The sequence below is a fragment of the Pelmatolapia mariae genome, linkage group LG9 (genome assembly GCF_036321145.2).
Source record: "Pelmatolapia mariae isolate MD_Pm_ZW linkage group LG9, Pm_UMD_F_2, whole genome shotgun sequence".
Classification (NCBI taxonomy): domain Eukaryota; kingdom Metazoa; phylum Chordata; class Actinopteri; order Cichliformes; family Cichlidae; genus Pelmatolapia; species Pelmatolapia mariae.
In genome coordinates this window covers 19,133,285-19,154,566 of record NC_086235.1, presented here as the reverse complement: position 1 = coordinate 19,154,566, position 21,282 = coordinate 19,133,285, and the positions used below count along the sequence as shown (strand labels likewise).

General features: G+C 43.7%; 1 protein-coding gene across 1 annotated transcript in view; it reads left to right on the top strand.

The window, feature by feature from the left end:
* The window catches only part of zbtb47b (zinc finger and BTB domain containing 47b), a 35,195-nt gene that overhangs the window by 9,688 nt on the left and 4,225 nt on the right, over window positions 1-21,282 (top strand). Inside the window, exons 2-5 of the mRNA XM_063483585.1 lie at window positions 16,586-17,968; window positions 19,040-19,187; window positions 19,636-19,751; window positions 20,569-20,713. Of these exons, the coding sequence (XP_063339655.1) occupies window positions 16,586-17,968; window positions 19,040-19,187; window positions 19,636-19,751; window positions 20,569-20,713 (1,792 nt within the window). The remainder of the gene's footprint in view (window positions 1-16,585; window positions 17,969-19,039; window positions 19,188-19,635; window positions 19,752-20,568; window positions 20,714-21,282) is intronic.

The following is a 21,282-nucleotide window of genomic DNA, read 5'->3' as shown; positions in this document are numbered from 1 at the left end:
CCTTAATACCATTATTATCCGATAAACAGTGCCTGCCTGGAGAGTATTAAACTCCACTTTAATGTGGCTGTGCATGTGACTGTGCCGTATGTGTGACCTTAGCAATGAGCTACCCGCTGCTGTGGCTTCCCCTTTAGTCATTGAACACTGATTTTTATTTGCATTTTTTATCATAGTACTGTAACGATCACCACAGGGCTTGTTAAACGCAAGACCTTGTCACTTGTGCTATTATCAGTCTGGCTCATTTGTGCAAGAGCAACACTTCTGATGAAGGGATAGCGGGAGTCCGGTTATAGTCAGAGCCTCATCTTTATTTCTGCAGTGTCGTCACCTATGCCAAATTTCTTTACTTCCTGTTTACTGAGGTAGGAGCAAATGCATGTTTACAATGAAGGAATGCATGCATAGAGTTGCCGGCTCATGGTTGGATGTGCTCATGCATCTGCTACTGTATATTCTTCTGTCTCAAGGTCAGCGGCAGGTCGCTGTGCTGATTGGATTTAGAGAGCAGAGGAGGGAGTGCAGACTGCAGACAGACGTGATATCTTCTACTCGACACAAGGATGAATTACAAGACAGCAGGCCCACGGCACAGACATGTAAAAGGCCCAAACCACTCCCAAAGAGCCGTACACCAGAGAATAGCATTCATTTTTGTGCGTCTTTGTGATTCATTGGTGGTTTGCAGCTATTTTGTTGGCTGATCATTTTAATCATTTGGCTTCCCATATGGTTATTTTGCATCAGTAGTTGTTCTGTGCCCCTTTGTTGTTGTTTGAAGTGTATTTATTAACAAAAAGACACAGCTTTAAAGTTTTAGGCTTCAGATAAGGTCCACAACTTCAGGTCTTAGGGGTCCTAACAGTGGACTGCGCCTTGGGGTCTGAAAAAAAAGCCAATACTAAAATGCCGTAAACCTGAATTCTTTCTCATGGTCAGTAGGGGGCATTCTCTGTTGAAGCTTGTTTTCTGCCACTGAGACAAAATAAGGAAAGCGCAATCAATAACTCGAAATTTCAAGTTGGGTATCTCAAACTTTTGAGTTAATAAGCTCTGCCAATCAGAGCTTCCTGATTGGCAGAGCTTATTATCCTTGCTAACGAGTAAAGCTTCCAGGAAACCTTCCAGCCAACTAGGATTTCCTTGTTGGCTGGAAGCAGAAGGCGCAGATGCAGGCACACTCAAAATCAGGTAGTGGCAGCACCAGTGAGCTACCAGTGTAGTGCAAACATGAACAAATTGGCGCCAGATTCTTCAGCTTTGAATGCCTTCTAGCGAATGATGACTTCACAAAAGATGTGAAATCATTGTGTTCATGTCGAACTGTTGGACTGCTAAAGTCTTCTGCCTTCTGCTTCAGAGTAACAACAAAATGTGTAACTTCACAGAGTATCCTGATTGATAGAGTTAAAAGAGCTAACTTGATTGCAAAAATCTGATTGCAAACATAAGCGTCGTATTGAAATCTCTGGGAAAATTACTCTCACCTAAGTTGGTACACATCCACACTAAAAAGTCTCCCAGTAAATTGGCTCACTTGCTGGTTTGAAGTCTTATTGATTACAATGCGATATTTTTTTGTTAAATCATGGTTCTTGGTGGCAGTCATAAGACAATAAAGCAGGGTTTGCTATAGGGTGGGCCAAATTGTAAATAAAAAGCAACTGTTACGAGCGAGTGGTTTCTCTCAGTTTTATCGACCCCACGCTTGTGCAGAAACAGGAACTCATAAATGAATGGGTGATACAGTGGCTACTTCCATCTTTTTTATACAGTCTGTGTTGGTAGACCTATTCAATAATCTGTCCACAAGCTGACAGTTTTGCAGGCAACTTTCTGTCCGTACTTTCCACGTATCACGAGCAGATTTCACCAGAGGATTAAGCCCTGCCAGGATATTCGCCCAGAGAATCAGAATTCACCTCTCCTGATCAGCATCTCTGGGACTAAACCTGTTGTTTGGCGTCAGCAGCAGGGACCGGTCTGGTGAGCACACAGAGGACACAGTGTCAGTCATTACCCTGATGACTTTTTAATGGCTGTCTGATTGGACTCTGCCAGAAATGACATGCCCTTGTCCCGTTCTGTTTGGTTTTGTTTACTCGTGAGCTGATTATTTTCCCGCCACGTACAAACGCTCTGACGTTACTGCGAGACTGAACTTGCTGCTAAAAAGTGGGTGATCCGTCTGTGGGGAGTTTATAATCAGGCCTGTCATGCTATGCTCCCAACTGACGATGACTCAGGGATAAGAGTGTAGGGGCTGGGCACTGCTCTCCTGCCATCTCCGTGCCAGTGAGTGAGATCTGGCCTGACACTGTGCCCACTCTCCTTCCTCTGGGTGTCAGTCACGTCGAGTCGTGCGCCGGACCCCTCAGCAGGAAGCCTGGCTGTGAAGAGGGCTGCTGAGTGTGCTTTTTAGTGCAGGTTGATGTGCTCTGCGGGTGGAAGTGGCATGTCAGACCCCAGAGCCGTCTATCGTCCTAGTGGGCGACAAAGGAGCCGGGAATGAGCTCATGGGATTGCTGTCGTCATGCATGCGGATGGCTGGCAGATCTCCTGCATCCCTGATGCTCATGTACAAATGGAGAGACTTCACCGTGCATATGGAGAGTTTGGCATGCACTTATTTGTAGATCCCTTCAATGAGCCTTTTGTGAGATTTGTAGTGAAATCCTGCTGAGATTAGAAGTGCAGAAACACTCTAAATCATTGTCATTGGCAGCAGCTTTGTGATCTGATGAATTATATCTCTGTTATTTGAATTACGGCCACGTTAAAATGTCAAAAACATCAAAAACACAATCACATTTCACATTGTTTTTTTGATTTGTTTGTTTTTTGTTCTTTTAGGTCAAGATAAAATCCAAAACTGATATATTCAGGTGGCCAGGATCACATTTTGCGTATGGACACTTGTGTTTTTGTAGCAGTAATTTCTGTTGTTCAACAGTTGTTTTTGGCCCGGCTCACACTTGATCTGTTTGTCTCAGTCACTGTTATTTGAAGTACATGAATCATGCAATACAGTGTCAAAGAGATGCCAGATAGCTTTCTCGAGGCGTTACTGCAGAGTGAGACAAAGTGAGAGTGCAGTTAACTTTGATTTTGGATTTTATTTCTACAAAGAAGGTCTGTGCTGCAACCTGGAGCTCTCTATTTTGTGTGTGAGTCAGACTGGAAAAACGTCCTCTGGCACTTTCTCCAAGTCTGCAGATTAAAGTTATTTAGCATTTTAATATGAATATGATTTTAATGTTGTACTGGGACAAAAACTGCAAGTAATCATGTATTGTGTCAATTATGGTTCTTAAAAAGAGACAAATTGCACAAAAAATTGCGATCCAGCATCCAGCTGCACATGAGATGAGGTAGTATCATCACATTTAAAATGCTGGGACGTCAAGTTTTTCTTTTTTTTATGCTGTGAAAATTCTCAAACAGTCAGTTATTATTTCTTTGCCGTTGATCAATTTTCTGTTGATCTCTTTTCTTCCAATTCATGTCTGAAACACTGACAAAAAAGTAATGACCATCTACAAATAGATTGTCTAAGGCAACAGTAATATTTCCATTGAAAATAAATGCTCAATAATATCCTTTGCTAATACAGTCACCAGCCACTTCAGCTCCTTGTAAACACAAATATCTAATCTGCCAGGGACATGGCAGCATCCTAGTGTCTTGACATGGTCAAGACGACCTGCTGACGTTCAAACTGAGCATGAGAATGAGGAGGAAAGGTGATTAAAGTGACTCTGAATGTGACAGAGCTGTTGTTAGTTTGAGTATTTCAGAAACTGCTGATTGGCTGGGATTTTCCCACACGCCCATCTCTATTGTTTGCATTGAATCGCCTAAAAAAGACAAAATATCCAGTGAGGCACAGTTAACTGCTAATATCTAATCAGCCAATCACATGGCAGCAGCCCAGCATATTTACGTATGCAGACATGGACAAGATGAGCTTTAAACTAAGAAGTTTGGACAGAAAAATTCTAAAAATTAGGAAATATTCTGGGAGCGGCGACTCTCTTGGAGAAAACGCCTTGTTGAGACAGAGGTCAGAGGAGACTCCTTCGAGCTGATAGAGAGGCAACAGTAACTCAAATAACTGCTTGTTACAAACAAGGTACACAGAAGAGCATCTCTGAACACACAACCTTGAAGCTGCAGCACACTGTAGCACTCCTGTCAGCTGAGAACAGGAAATTAGAATTTGCAAGGGTTCACGAAAATTGGTGATTGATCAGCCCAAACCAGTACCAATAAGGTGTACCTAATAAAGTGTCCAGAGTCTGCATGTGTATTGAATTGCATGAAATTTTGCAGAGCTAGCCTTACATGCTTATTACTAATGTGAGCCACAGCGCTCAGACATGGTTGTGATTTAACTGGTGAAGCAGGTATTCAGTAAGATAATACAATAACAGATAAACAGATACACAGTAGTGGTAATTTTTGCTCTTATCACTCAGCTCTAGCCAGACTAGTCCCTTTTGAAACGATGAAGAAGCTGATGTAAGAGGACACTGAGTTCAGTCGGAGCAGTCTGTGGGCAGACTGAGAGAAAGCTTTAACCCCCTGCAGTGTTTTCCCCCTGGGACTCCCTCCTGCCTGAATACAACCTGCCCTCCCTCGCACTATTGATGCATCCGTGACTCGGTGCTGTGCTCTGACATTGGCCCCTGCTAATGGCTCACCGGTCAGCAAGCAAACAAGACAGCCAGGGTAGATGTTGTTTGCCTCTCTCCTCGTAATTCAAGGTGTGTGTGCAAAACACTGACTGAATTATGTAGATTTCTGGAGGAAAGCACACGTCTCTGCTTTGTTTTAACACAACCAAAAATGTTAAAGAGGGTGAACAACACTGAGTTTTACTCGGGATACGGATTAAGACATGCATGCGCTCCCCCTGCTAGTGGCCTCACGATCATTTTTAACAGATAAACATCATCTGCGTTGCCTGAATCGGACTGGGGAACTTTTAAAATGGCAGCTCTGCAGAGGTCACGGAGCAGTCGCAGCCTGTAGTCAGACCGCGCAGTGATCGAGACTTTATAGAGCAGTAAATCCACCCAGACTATCCGTGAAAAGGTGTGGGAGAGAAGGGGCATTCTCACCAGAGAAAGTCAGATTAGAAAGAAGGGTTTCATCCTCACGCTCAGCTCTGTCTGGCTCAGGTCCAGCTGCCGAGGCGCTGCCAAGAGCAGACCATCGGCTCTGACATGGCTGAGCCGGGTGAGGATTCAACACTTCTTTTTTTTTTTTTTTAATCACTTTGACTGACGTATTAACTGTGGGCTTGACTTGCACCTTAGAGTCTGACCTCTGTATGAAGGTAATTAAAGCAACACTAATTCGACAACAATAATTGGTTTTTAAAAAAATGCTCTCATGAAAGATGCAGGCACCTTTTGGTCCAACGTGACCCAGTTCCTATTCCATCACCTCTTCATCAAAATTTATAGATAAAGAAGTTTAAAACCGCCAGTGTTTCTTAAAGCATTGCTACTGGCAGTTTGACACATGCACACATACTTGGGTGAATTATGTTTTCTTTAATACAGCATCCCATTATGACCATTAAACAGTAGCTGGCTGTGGATTTGTATAATCTGTTGCCTTTCAGATTTTGACATTTACAGTCATTCTAAATCCTCCATCAGGTCAATTAGTGTAATGTTTGAATGGGAAGTACTGTGAAATAATACGTGTACAATAACAGTACAGCTGGGGTTGAGTTAAATATCCCAAGTAAGTCTTCAGTGGATGGAGTGTTACCTTATTAACCTATGCCAACAACAAAATACATGCTTTATTGCTTCTATGGGACTAAAATGCATCAGTCCTGAGAGCTACCTTGCAAAAGACAGACCTACTAAGGCATGGGTGGGATAATAATTTTCCCAAGGGGCCACATGAGAAACTAGGAATGTTGTGGAGGTGTGCATCAATGAGCTAAACTCATTATTAATACTATCTCTTTATAAGCTTATTGATGCGGCCCTCCACAACAGTGCCAGTTTCTCATGTGGCCCCCCGGGAACATGAAAAGTCCACCCCTGTGCAAAGACCTCTACAGTGCAAAAGGATCCTCTCAGATTGTTGTGTTTGGCAGAAGATGAAATAAGCTGCGTGTAAAGGGTGCGCAGAGCTTTGATTGAAGCCGGTTTAAATGACGCCTCGTGTTGGGCGCGTCAGTAAATCCCCCTGGCGGTGTGTTTTTCGCAGGTCAGGCCACATATGAATAATGTATTGGGAGACATCTGACTGAGAGGCTGGTTAAAGGTGGCACTCTCTCTAATGACAGCAAACAAGCTCTCTCACTGACATTTCCAAGGAAAGGAGTGAGACGGAGAGAAAAGGGGGGTGAGCGAGGGAGCTAATGGCAGACAGGGATCAGGGGAGTCAGATGAGTCTTTCAATTCAAAGCACTCAGTGAATTTGTTTGGATACAGTGTGTTGAAATGTGACAAGATAACTTTGTCTTTGACACACGGTGTGACATCCACGGCAGCCGTGTCGTAACTACAGCTGTTTGCAGATGGATTAAATAATTTAAAAGCGTCTGTCAAGATGAAAATAATGGATTTGTTCACCAATTTAAACCTCTCTGTCATCTATTAATAAAACATGTAGACATCCACCTGCAGAATGATGAAGTTATGCACAACCAGTTACTACAGATGAAAGACTTTATCACTAGTAGCTAGCTAGGTAAATTATACCTGTAAATGGCCTCGCTAGAAGTCTGACTAGCTATCCAAACAGCTAAACATGAACCCAGGAACTCCAGACAATAGATGAGATCTTTTGAAGTTTACTGGTTCTTTCATTTTGTGAAACTGTAACAATAAGCATATGTGGAAATGTACATTACTCATTTGTACTGTTAACAACAACATACAGCCTTAACCAATGACCTAACAATGCATTTGAGAAGCTAGCATGACGACTAGCACCGCTAATTAGCATATGAAATGGCGATCTCATTTGCATATGAATAGCACATTGAAAACTTGTTAACTGTGATCCATCACACATAAAGACAACACTTGGAGTGTCTCATTGCCTTTTACCATTAAATACTTACAGACAATGCTTTAACAAACACCCAAAAGAAAGACATGAATGTGGCGTGGCCATCTTGAAACAGCATAGCAAGAAAACATCCACTTCCTGTTTAACTCTTCTTCTACTGTCATAAAATATCAACTTAAAGGGGCCACAGGGTGGCACATTTTACTAACATCTGAAACATGAAATTACTCAAGCAGTAACATAACACTCCCCGCCTGGGATTATAACAATCCCACATTAAATTGTCAGTCACTAAACCTTTCGGGGGACAGCAGCAAAACTACTTCTGTTACAGGACGAGAGAAAGTCTTCTTATTGCCTGAGTGAGAAGTAGTTACTTCGACTTTCCTGACAAGTCCATCTTTCCCTGGGAAAGTCTTGGTTATGATGCACATGGGCCAATCGCTCCTCTTCACCTGAATATCTTTGAGCAGAACGATGTCCCCTTCCTTGAGACTTTGTTTCTTGTCCTGCCATTTGTGTCGCAACTGAAGAGTATGAAGGTATTCCCGTCTCCATTTGGACCAGAACATGTCAGCGAGACTTTGTACTCTTCTCCATTGTTCTTTCAGAAGTATCCCCTTTCCAAAGTCACCAGGGGGTGGCGTTGCTGAGTCTGGTTTCATCGTGAGCAGCATTGATGGAGTGAGGATGAGAGGTGACTCAGGATCGGTGGACACAGGAATCAGAGGGCGAGCATTTATGATGGCGCAGACTTCTGCCATGAATGTCGACAACAGTTCATGTGTTAGTAGTGCTTTTTTGCAGTCCTGTAACATAGAGTCAAGGATACGCCTGGCAATCCCGATCATTCGCTCCCAGGCACCGCCCATATGGGATGCATGTGGCGGGTTGAAGATCCATGAACAGTTTTGTTTGCTTAGGTAGCCTTCGACATCCTTGACTGACGTGTTTGATCCGTCCATTTTCAGTTCACGAGAGGCGCCAATAAAGTTCGTACCGCAATCCGATCTTAGTTGTCTTGCTGGGCCTCTGATTGCAAAAAGCCGCCTTAAGGCATTTATGAAGCTGTCTGTGCTCATTGATTCGATCAACTCGATATGGACTGCTCTTGTCGACAGACATGAGAACATCACGGCCCACCTTTTAGAGCTAGCTTGTCCTCCTCTCGTGCGCCGGGTTACAATGTCCCATGGCCCGAAAACGTCTACACCCACATATGTGAAGGGGGGTGCAACTTGCATTCGTTCAGATGGTAAGTTTCCCATTTGTTGACATTCCGCTTTTCCTCTCAATTTCTTGCATGTGACACACTTAAAAAGCACTGTGCTGATAGCCCTTTTGGCCCCTACCATCCAGAAACCTGCAGCTCTAATGGCACCTTCTGTGAAATGTCTTCCTTGGTGTTTCACAGTCTTGTGATAGTGCCGTATTAAGAGCGTTCCCAAGTGGTGTCGGGCAGGGATGATGAGAGGGTGAGTGGTGTCGATGCCCAGTTCAGATTGTATGATCCGGCCTCCAACTCTTAAGAGTCCATTACTATCTAGAATAGGATGCAGTTTCCAGAGACTGCTTGAGGGGGGAATCGTGATTCCTTCCTGAATACACTTTATTTCCTTTTTGTAGCACTCACTCTGAACACTCTTCATGATGCAAACCTTCGCATTTTCCAATTCTTCCACCGTGGGTTGGCAGAGATGCCAACCACGACAGCTGGATGCTTGGTTGGATTGACCAAAGGAACGAGCAATGTGGATCAAGCGGGCAACTGCTCTGAGGAGAGGACTGTAGTTGGAAAACTTCTCAAAATGAGGTGAACTTACTGTTGACTTTGTGGCTTGTGTCAGATTTGTTGCCACCAGCGGACGTATTTCTGTATCAAGGGCGGGATCCACAAGGTCAAACGTGACTGGAGATTGTGGCTGTGCAGACGGTTTGAGGAGAAAGGCCGGCCCTTTAAACCATGTTGTGCTGCTCAGTTGCGCTGCTGCAACAGAGCGGGACCCATAATCTGCTGGGTTGAGTTCGGATGGAACATGTTTCCACTGGTTGAAGCATGTTGATTGGAGGATGCGTTGGACCCTGTTATGCACGTACACATAAAATCTTCGTGACTGATTGTGGATGTAGCCTAGCACGACTTTACTGTCAGTATAGTACTCAATGTCGTCAAAAGTGATGTCTATTTCCGCTACTATCAGCTCCGCAACTTCAACTGCAAGCACTGCGGCACATAACTCTAGCCTTGGAATGGTGAGGCCGGCTTGAGGAGCTAGCTTTGTTTTCCCAAACACAAAGCCAATTTCAGTTTTGTTTGAAGTAGACAGTTTGATGTAAGCGACAGCTGCAATGGCTTTCACGGATGCATCAGCGAAGACACAAAGTGTTTTGGTTTGAGCGCCAGATGTAGAGAGAGAAGTGTAGGGGCGTGGTATTTGGAGACCTTCCAAATCTCGAAGTGAGTCCTTCCAAATGCTCCACTCTGCTTTCATGTTGTCTGGGAGTGTTGCATCCCAGTCATCCGTCAAGCTGGTAAGTTCTCTCAGAATCAGCCTGCCTTGAATTGTGATTGGAGCGAGAAACCCTAGGGGGTCGTAGAGACTATTGACAGTAGAGAGGACACCTCTGCGCGTGAAGGCCTTTTGCTCGTTGTCAACTTTGAATGTGAAGGTGTCCGTGTTAACATTCCACAGCAGCCCTAAACTGCGTTGCACTGGCGAGTCTTGAGCGCACAGGTCCAAGTTTCCAATATTTTTTGCTCTGTCTTCTGGTGGAAACGCCTCTAGGACTGTAGGTCGGTTGGAGATGACTTTGTGTAGTCTGAGATTTGAGGAAGCAAGAGCCTGTTGAGCTTGTTGGAGAACTTGTATAGCCCTTTCTTCAGTAGGAAATGATTTGAGAGCGTCATCGACGTAGAAATCCCGCTCAATGAATGTCCGCACCTCACTCCCAAAATCTGGCTCACCAGTCGCTGCTGCTTTCTTCAACCCATATATGGCGACAGAAGGGGAGGGACTGTTCCCAAAAATGTGCACCCGCATGCGATACTCTATAACTTCAGATGACATGTCGTTATCTTTGTACCACAAGAAGCGGAGAAAGTCTCTGTGGCTCTCTTTGACAACAAAACAGTGGAACATGTGTTCAATGTCCGCCGTTATGGCCACCTGCTCCTTTCTGAATCTTATGAGCACCCCAACAAGACTGTTGTTGAGGTCGGGGCCTGTTAGCAACACGTCGTTGAGAGAGACTCCTTCATATGGGGCGCTTGAGTCGAACACGACCCTAATTTTGGCAGGTTTCTTCGGATGGTAAACTCCAAACAAAGGGAGGTACCAGCATTCCTGGTTCTGACTGAGAGCTGGTGCCACTTCAGCATGTCCTCTGGTAAGCATGTTCGCCATAAACTCCAGAAAGTGTGTTTTCATTTCAGGTCGTTTTTCAAGAGTGCGCCGGAGTGACATAAGGCGATCGTAGGCCAGTTGTCTGTTGTTCGGGAGCCGTTGTCGTGGCGATCGGAAAGGCAGAGGACCAACCCAGCTATTGTCACTGCCCTGATAGAACTCTGAGTCCATTATTTGGAGAAACTGCATATCCTCGAGTGATGGTGCAAGTCTGTGGTCATCTGCTGTGCGTGTGAAAACCTGCTGACCAATGCTGTCCACATTACATCCTGACACATGAAGGCTTGAGGGGCTGTGACTAAGCTCAGGGGCTTTTGTGAATGTCTCTTTAACAGTTATTTGACTGCTGCATGGCTGAAAATGGCTTGCACGGCCGTTCTCCAGTATGAAAGTCTTATAACTGTTCACGTGTGGGGGTCTGTGCACTCCATCAAGACAGACATCCCCTACCACGACCCAACCCATGTCGAGTCTCTGAGCAAATGGGGCGTCGTCTGGGCCGTTGATTTGCTCCCGGACTTTGTGGACTCGAAGCATGTCTCGTCCCAGCAGTAGTAGTATGTCGGCGTTTGGGTCTAATGGCGGGATCAAGTTAGCAATCTGTCGTAGATGGGCATGGTGATGGGCAGCTTCTGGAGTTGGTATCTCAGAGCGGTTATCTGGAATGTCGTTACATTCAAGGAGTGTTGGCAGAGGAAGACTTGCGTTCCCATTCACTGACTCTACTACAAAGCCAGAAGCACTTCTTCCTGATACTCCTGTGAGTCCGGCACATGTCTTTAACATGTATGGGCGACTCTCTCCTTGGATCTGAAAAACATCAAAGAACTGGGAACGCGCCAGCGATCGATTGCTCTGATCGTCCAAGATTGCATACATTTTCTTTGTTTGCTCTCTGTGTCCAGCAGGGTATACATTCACTAGTGTGATTTTTGAACATTCTCTGGCACTCACTCCTTCTCCACACACCTCAGTACACCGAGACGTGACTTCTTGGGTGTCTGCTTTGTCACTCTCCCCGCCTTGCTGTGGGGAAGGGGGCGATTTAGACTCCCGTGGTGCTGGACCTGGGTGGAGGGCAGAAATGTGATTTTTGCTGTCACACTCAGTGCACGTGATTTCTGATTCACAGTTCTTGGCTAAATGGTCAGTAGATGAGCAGCAGCGAAAACAGACGTTTAATTTTTTGAGAATCTGTTTGCGCTCTTCCAAGGGTTTCTCTCTGAACCCTCTGCACCTTTTCAGAGGATGAGGCTTGTTGTGAATTGGGCACTGTTTATTTGGATTTACAGCACATTTGGTTCTTTCTGTATCTGCCTTGTCCTGTAGTTGAGTTTTGTGAACAGATATGGGCTCTTTGGGGAACCTTTCATACATGTGTCTTCGTTCTGTTGTCATGGGTTGGTTAGGGCTGCGAACGCTGAAGCTAGGGTCAGTTCGTGTTCTGGCTTCAGTGCGAATGAAGTTGACAAACACAGTAAAGGGGGGAAAGCTGACGCCATAATCGTGCTTGTACTTTGAGCCAATATTCATCCACTTTTCTTGTAGATTGTACGGTAATTTTTCGACTATTGCTTGGATCCCTCTTGATGTGTCTAAGTAGGACAAGCCAGGTAAGTAACCATCCAGCTTAGCTGCCTCTAGCTCTAACATTAGGTCGGCAAGATCACGGAGTTTATAAGGCTCTTTAAGTGTGATTCTAGGGAAGCTGTCGACCTTTTGAAAGAGAGCTTGCTCTACAGCTTCTGGGGAGCCATATACTTCTTCAAGTCTGTCCCAAGTCATAGCTAAACCAACTTCAGGGCATCTGATATTGACAGCTCTCATTTGTTTGGCTTGTTTAGCTGAATCTTTACCAAGGTAGCGCACCAGCAAATCCAGCTCTTCTCCTGGTGAAAGGTCTAACCCTGCAATTGCGGTTTTGAAAGATGATTTCCATGCCCAGTAATTCATGGGCTGGTCATCAAAGCTGGTAAGGCCTGTAGTAATGAGCTGGCTGCGGGCTAGATATTTGGCAAGGTCGTAAGTCGGTTGGCTCGGGGCATGTTCATTGTGAGCACAACTGGATTTATATGGTGTCTGAACAAGAGGGGTAAACTCTTTGTAGCTGGTGGATAGGGGCTTGTACAGTTCGTTATGAGCAGCAGCACAGTTTGTTTTGATTCCCTTTTTTGCAGCGATTTCTTCAAAGGCAGGTGCGGGGTCGTTGTATTCAGTCTTTACTGGGGCTGTTGATTCTGCTGCATTGATAGCTGTTTGTTCCAAAACATACTGCGCAGTGTGTTTTTCTTTGTTCTCAGATAGGGATGACCCATAAGCTACACTGCGTGTTTCGAAGCCTAATTCAAGTAGACCAGCTTCTAAAGAATTAGCTTCTGCTATGGCAGCTTCTTTCTCTTGTTCTGCTCTCAGTGCATCGAGAGTAGCTTGTAAGCGTGCTTGCTCAACTTTAATTTCTATTTCTCTCTTTGCATATGAGGCTCTTGCTTGAGCAGCTTCAGCCTTTGCTTTTGCTCTGAGCAGTTCGATGCTAGCTGACGAGCCTGCTTTTGATGGTGGTTTGTGGGAACGGACTGACTCTGTCTCGGTTTTGAAGGATTTACTTTCAGACATTTTGGATTTGTTGTACTTTGCGTCCGTCCTTATACTTTACTTAGCTTAATAGGATGGTCGTAGCTCCACGCAGTGGCTTCTGTAGCTTTGATGCTTGCCGTGGTGCTGTCTTTTCACTGTAAATGGCCTCGCTAGAAGTCTGACTAGCTATCCAAACAGCTAAACATGAACCCAGGAACTCCAGACAATAGATGAGATCTTTTGAAGTTTACTGGTTCTTTCATTTTGTGAAACTGTAACAATAAGCATATGTGGAAATGTACATTACTCATTTGTACTGTTAACAACAACATACAGCCTTAACCAATGACCTAACAATGCATTTGAGAAGCTAGCATGACGACTAGCACCGCTAATTAGCATATGAAATGGCGATCTCATTTGCATATGAATAGCACATTGAAAACTTGTTAACTGTGATCCATCACACATAAAGACAACACTTGGAGTGTCTCATTGCCTTTTACCATTAAATACTTACAGACAATGCTTTAACAAACACCCAAAAGAAAGACATGAATGTGGCGTGGCCATCTTGAAACAGCATAGCAAGAAAACATCCACTTCCTGTTTAACTCTTCTTCTACTGTCATAAAATATCAACTTAAAGGGGCCACAGGGTGGCACATTTTACTAACATCTGAAACATGAAATTACTCAAGCAGTAACATAACAATACCAACTCCTTGAGTTGGCTAGGATCTCTTTTTGACTTTCTAGTGTTTTGTTTTGGGATTAACGGTTATGAAAGCGGTGAAACAAATCTCCATGGTGCCTTGTTACCTCCCACCTGGGCTGACCTGCTGCCATAATTACTGCTGTTAAGGTTTCCTTTTATTACTAATAGAAGTATGATAGGAAGTTGAGGAGGTGTTGTAAATGTGCAGCAGCTCAGTGCTTAAAGAAAACAGAGATGGTGAATCAGCATTTCCTTTATTCTTCAACACAGCCTGAACTCTGTTAGGGAATCTTTGTTGTCATTTCTTTGAGTAGTTCCAGGAATGAACTCATTCAGATTTTTACTGACAGCTTTCTAAGCTCTTCTTCTTCTGTTGGCTACCTTTTCTTCTGATTTCTGTCAAAATGATCCCACACTGCTTCAACAATGTTGAGATCAGAGCTCTGGGGAGGTCAATCCATGCCTGATCATGTTGCATTGTGTGTGTTTTTATTGCACTGGCGGTACAATCAAACCTTAAATGTACATTTGGAGGCTACTTAAAGATGGACCAGACCTTAAAAGAGTAGCTTGGTCTTCTGCTATACTGACGGCCACATTTTTAGCCAGATGAGTGTAAGTATAAATAAAATGCACATATAAATGCACACATTAGTCCATAATATCTCATTCAACATTTTTAAGCAAGTGCACATTCTAGGTAACAAACCTGAGCGGTCGTATGCTCATTTAGAATCTTGCTTTTGTGAGTCAGAGTGGAAAACGGTATGTTCTGCCTTATAATTCAAAATATAGTTATAGAGAATAAATGCAATCTTTAAATTAGAACATGCTGTTGGTTCTTTTATTTTCAGTCGTGGATGCATTTGAATGTATTGGTGCTCATCTTCTAGAATTTAATCTTTGACTGTATTGTCCTGTTTGAATCCCAGAAGAAGAAGCAGATCATTATCACCATAGGAGCATAACTTCCAGTCTGCAACTTATACTTGATCTGATTAAGGCTGCTGCGTTTTGCCCTTGGGCGATGTCTGTAGCCTTGCATGGAGAGAGATAACCCGATCTCCTCTCCTCTAGCTCAGAGTCCAATTTAGCAGCTCAAAACTATGAATAAATCTAACACTCCATAATTGAATTCTTCAAACAGAGCAGATTTTCAAGGTTAGGCCCCAATGCAAATCCATTTTTCAGGCTGCACAATGAAAAGTCATTTTCAATGATCTTAGGAATAAAATATGTCGTGAAGCAAGGAAAACAAAGTACTTAGATTTATTTTTACAATAAAGGAGACGCACAAACATTGTAGGAGACATGAAGTGTGATTCATGCCCATTCAAAGTCTGTCTGTTACTTAAATACCATAGTTATTATTGTCTGACAATGAAATGCATTATGAATAAAATGTATTTCCTTCTTTTCTTTGTTACATGTTTCGCCCTGCACATGCAGCTGAAAATACTCAAAAATAAGAGGTGTAGATGTGTAATTAGGGTGTGCCGCTGTATCATCTCTGGCAGTGTGTTAACCAAAACAAGGCTTGTATCAATACTTATCCTATTCTACCTTCAAAAGGTGCCCTGAATTATAATTTCCATTAATTGTTCGGAGGGTTAGTTAGTATTTATTCAGCATGGTTTCCCTAATTATTTCTCCGGACGTGTTTTGTCGTGTGCATAATTCGTCATTCCTCTGGGACAGTGTTGTGAGTGGGTGTGCTGAGAGAGCCGGCTAATAGGGGGGAAATGGCATTGAATACCAATGCACAGAGCAGTCAGTCCTTGCAGAAGAGGCCAGACACTCTGTTTGTGTTTGTTGTGTTCGGCTGTGTGTGTGCGCATTTCTGCTGTCTGTGCATGGATGCACATCACATATCCGTGTGTGTTAGAGTGTGTGTGCGGTGTTTGCTGCTCTGTCCCCACTCACATCCCGTCTGGATCGAAACCCTGCCCTTCCTGTGCTAAAATAAACCCACCTTGGGAAGTTGAGGACCTTGCACAGAGCGCTGAGTGTTGCACCTTTTGATTTTTCACTGACTTGTGTCTTGCTTCTTAGATGCAGTGGGTGAATTTGTGCCATACGTCACAGTAAAAACATAAAAGTTTATTTCAGCATAATTGTAGCTCTTGTTACATTTCTTCTTATTTTGCGAGAGATCATTTGGCCAAAAACGTCCATTTATTATGGTTTATCTACGTTTAAAACATCTACCAGTACCAAATACAAGAGCATTTATCTGCTCAGATCATTTGCCCTCTGTGTTTGTATATGTTTTTACAACTCAATAAGAAAATGCACCCAATGAACTGATAATACAATTAAGAAGTGACCTATAGCTACATTTCAAAAACTGTCTCAACCTTGAGTTTTAAACGATCCCATTAATGATTGACTTTGAGTTCTGCGGGTGAGGAGATGCTCGTATTGATCCTCTAAAAGGAGAAACCGTCTGTCAAAGGAGGTTTTATGAAAACACAAATCCCTATTGAGCCAGCCCAAGTTACAGAGGCCTCACGGGGTTTCTCCACACCACTGAGCAATCCAGCAGCCTTTCTAAAGTTACCTTAGCGAACACAACTCAGCATATTTACATAAGGAAACCTGGGCACTTGAAGGACTTGTCCTTCTTGGCTTAAATCCACAATTGTATGTTAACTGAGCAGGCTCGCTCAGATTAAGGTAATGTATTATGATGAAAAGCTCCAGAACAGTAACTGAAGGGGACACTGTCGTGGTAGTTTCGATGGTGAAGTTTAAAGAGCTTCTTTACTATAATATTTATTGGCTTTTGAATGATTATGACACATTTTTCTGTCTCACTTCTTCCTTTCACTTTCTCTTACAGCTCATAGTGGAGAAAACCACAGACTTCCCCTCTGCTGAGTTCTCTCTAGTGGAGGATGTGGCTCTGCACTTTACCTGTTTGATGGACAGGCTGAATGAGCAGCGCCTCTTCCAGCCTGACCTGTGTGACGTTGACATTGTTCTTGTGCGTCAGCACAGCACCTTTCCGGCCCACAAGGGTGTGCTGGCAGCTTACAGCCCTTTCTTCCACTCGCTTTTTGCCCAAAGCAAACAGCTGCGGCGGGTGGACCTGTCGCTGGATGCCCTGACCTCTCAGGGCCTTCAGCAAATCCTCAACTTCATTTACACCTCCAAACTGCTGGTGAGCAGCCGCACTGTCCGCGACGTGCTCAACGCCGCTACCCTCCTTCAGATGAGCGACATCGCAGCCTCCTGTCACGACCTTATCAGCAGCCACTCGCTGAGAACCACCTGCACAGATATGGCCAATCAAGAAGGGCATGCCAGCAGTGAGCCGGCTTCTGTAGCGATGCCCCCCAGCCAGATGTACCGCGAGATCAAACAGGAGTCAGAGCTCGGCAGGGTGTACACGAGAGAAGGAAACAGCCCTTTTTCTGTCAGAGTAGAAGAGACAGGCAAGACGGCTTCTCAGGCAAAGCAGTACTACCAGAAGGAAGAAGGCTCGGGAAGCGGGGCCGGCACAGGTGTGGCTGGTTTGTGTAAAGTGGAAGGAAATGGAGAGGAGTCAAAGACAGCAGATGGCCACGCCTCCTTCAACAGAGATCAGATCATCGTCGAAGTCAACCTTAATAACCAGACTCTTAACGTCTCAAAGGGATCAGAGGGCAAATCGGCCACTTCTACAGAGACTTCCACCATGTTTGGCCGCTGCCGTAACAACCAGCAAGATTCAGAGTGCGATGAAGATAATGAAGTGGAGAACGATGATGCAGATGGAGAAGAGGATGTGGAAGATTTGAAGAGGGGTGACATATTGGGGCAAAGTAGTGAAGAGGAAGATGAGGAGGAGGATGAAGAAGAAGAGGAAAACACCCTCAACATTCCAGGCTTGGAGCAGCCAGCCATGATGGATCGACCTCGTCGGGGCACCAGAGCCTTGGCTATGGCTGGTACCACTGCCTCTCTGCGGCAGACGCTTGCAGAAGCCACGCTGGCCAACCAGCGGCAGGGTGGGAAGAGGGCGCTGGACCTGGAGGGCCTGGGCCAAAAAGTGAGGCTGGAGGAGAAGCAACATTACCCATGTAAAAAGTGTCCTCGCATCTTCAACAATCGCTGGTACCTAGAAAAACACATGAACGTCACTCACAACCGCATGCAAATCTGCAATAACTGCGGAAAACGCTTCCTGCTAGAGAGCGAGCTGCTGCTGCATCAACAGACTGACTGTGAGAAAAGCATCCAGGTACGATTAAACCATAATCATTGTATAACTTATATGCTTGGGGACTATGTCTTTCAGCTAACATAATATAGATCTATGAGAATTGTTTTGGGCAGTCCAGGTGTCCGATCCCGGACAAGCCCCCATTATTATGCTAGGTCTAGCTCAAATACATTAAAGTTAATTGAGAAGATAAGTCAATAGGATGAAAAAGTGGTACAAGTGACCTCAAAGGTGCTGCAGAGTGGACAGAGAGAAAGGCAGGGAAGGACACATAAACAAGGAATCTACCTATATAAGCTCAGCCAACAAGCTAGCAAAGGTGCTTGCCCATCAGATTGGAGCTTGGAAAACTAAACACGTAAGTAAAGCGGGATGTAACACCAATAACTAACCTTAAAACTTGTTACTTCCTGGCAGTGCTAGCTACAGTTGTCAAGTTATGTTTTGCAAACACTACATGGGTAAAAAAAAAAATCTAAAAGACACTATTTTTAATAAATTAAGGCTTAGCTAAAGGTGTGAAGCCAAACCTATGTGTTGTTTGAATCAGTTAAACTAAAAATGACTTTTGTTTGTGGTTATTATACCTGATCTTTGTCTTTTTTGTAGGACAGCCCTCACTTCACACCAGAACTGTTCCTTTAGGTCCTAGCAGTGCTACCTGTTCTGATATCAGTTTTATTTTAGGAAGTTGTTTTATAGAAAATAAAATAAACTGTCTTTTAATGCATAATTGTTATTTTGTTTCTAATTAATATATGCATAATTGCAATCACTAAAACCAGTTGGAGTCAGTAACTCAGTCAAATGGCAGTCAGTAATAATCAGTTCTGATATGTCTCACTACCTCCACTATTACCCCTCGGCACCGAGCAGCTGGACTCCTGCTGTGGTTTTGAAGATCATTTGCTTCTTTAATCTAGTGACTCTAATTGCTTTTTTGCTACAGTGCATGCTCAAGTGTCTGTATAAACCCACACACACCTGGATTGTATTTGTAAAGACTGTTCCAGATCACAATCTCTTTAATATCTCATCCCCAAGTAAATTCCAGTAATCATTCCACGCTCGCTCTCTTGTTTCTTCAAGTGTGTGACCTGTGGCAAAGCCTTCAAGAAGCTGTGGTCGTTGCACGAGCACAACAAGATCGTCCATGGCTACGCCGAGAAGAAGTTCTCCTGCGAGATCTGTGAGAAGAAGTTTTACACGATGGCCCATGTCAGGAAGCACATGGTCGGTGAGTGACAGTAAAATCAACTATCCTGGTTGATCACTTTGTTCCCGTGTGTTTCTTTAGGCTTCCTTTTTCCACATCCCACTGATTGTTTGGCAGGATTTGTTTTGGGTGTTGCTTTCCTTTTCCATTTTCTGGAGAGATAAGCATCTTACTTCCCAGATGGGCTTACCTCACTCTATGCTACTGCAATTTAAGGAGTTCCTATTATCCAAGGACTATTAATAATATGGTCCTAATTAGCCACTTTCTAGTATAGGAGAGATTGGATAGTCATATTCAGACTTAAGATGGAAGAAAAAGATGAAATGGACCCTTTGCCCTCAGCATTTATTTAGTAAAAAATAACCTCAGTGTTGTTCCTTAAATGCTTTAGTTTAATTTCAGTCATGAGTGGCTCAGTATTGAATCACACAAACTAAGCATGCTCTGTGTTTGTGCCTTTGTGTAGCCCATACGAAGGACATGCCATTCACCTGTGAAACGTGTGGGAAATCATTCAAGCGCAGCATGTCCCTGAAGGTTCACTCTCTACAGCACTCAGGAGAGAAACCCTTCAAGTGTGAGGTTTGAGCTCCTTTTATACACTGCAGCTCTCCACTTTACTTGAGTGATGAGGTAGATTTAAAGATATTTAAAATTATTGGCGCTAGGAGTGTCATTTAAATCTGAGAAATTCACAGGTTGAGATCAAGTAAACCAGAGTCAGATGTCCAGATGTGCCGGTCTCGATTAAAAAACACTGGTCGTTTAAAAAGAACACACATAGATCTAGTTAGAGCGTCTCTTAAGAAGTGAGAAGTATAGATGAAATTATTTCAATGAAAGAATGTCTGTTCAAGTTCAATTTGGGAGGTTTTTTTTAAACAAGACTGTGACAAAGGACCACCAGCAGGTAGTTATTCAATACTGAAGCGTTCGCTGGGTGCTTACAGTGACATCATAAATTAGTTTAGGTTGGCTGAGCATAAAGACAGAAAATGGGGAAAATGCTACTCGATTAGATCAGTCCTTGATGATAGAGGTCCCAACTGGCTGCTGATTATGTCTAACGTTCACCATACAGACGTGAGAGTGGTATTAAAATCTACTTGTTTAACCCTTTGCAAGAAAGCATATTTTTAAAAAATATCAACTTTTTTTATGAATGAAAACTGAGCGCCATGTCTAATAGGTTCACAGGAAGGTTAAAAAAAGGTTAGTTTTGATTTGGTAGTACATTTTACAGCCTCGCTCAAGTCAGTCCCAGTGTGTTTTGTTGAAAACACCATAGACGAGTTCTGCTTTTTCTCCACAATGACTGAAGTACAACCTGTCAAGTCCATCTTTGACAACCAGCTGTAAAATGACTTTGTGTAAAACTGTTTCCTGTGCACCGTTTCAGAACTGCAGCGAGCGCTTCCAGTACAAATACCAGCTCCGCTCCCATATGAGCATCCACATCGGACACAAGCAGTTCATGTGCCAGTGGTGCGGAAAGGACTTCAACATGAAACAGTACTTCGATGAACACATGAAAACACACACTGGTGAGTCACTTTCTTTTGGTTGCTTCAGAGCGGAGCAACATTTATTTTAAAGGAGCATTTAAAAAAGAAAATATTGCAGAGCTGCAAACACTGACACCTTTGTGTCTTTGCAAAGCTTATTTGCACACACAGCAGATGTGAAGCACTATTATAGTTCATGTTGGAGTTTTTGTGGCCTCCGTGTATTCTTTTGATTTAACTCAGCTTTGCTCTTTAACAAAACTGCTGAGAGAAACGCGTGACTCTTTAGCTGCTTGATTGTTTTTATCTTTTATCCGTTTGTTGCCGTGCAGGTAACATCAATTGGACTGTTAGAGTTCTTTTACTGGAAACAGCTGCCTGCCACAGCTGGAAGAGATTCTGGTGGAGAGCATTCAGAGTGAATTAAAACAGTCAAGTCACAGGCCATAAATCAAAACTCTGTTCTGAAAGATACTGAAAAGGTCAGAGGAGAACTGCAGAGTTACTGCAACCAGCCGCCCTCCACGTCAGAGTCATTTGATGTATGGCGAATATAAAAACACTGATTCTGTGGCATTAAACTTAACGATGCATGTTGAAAACGTATC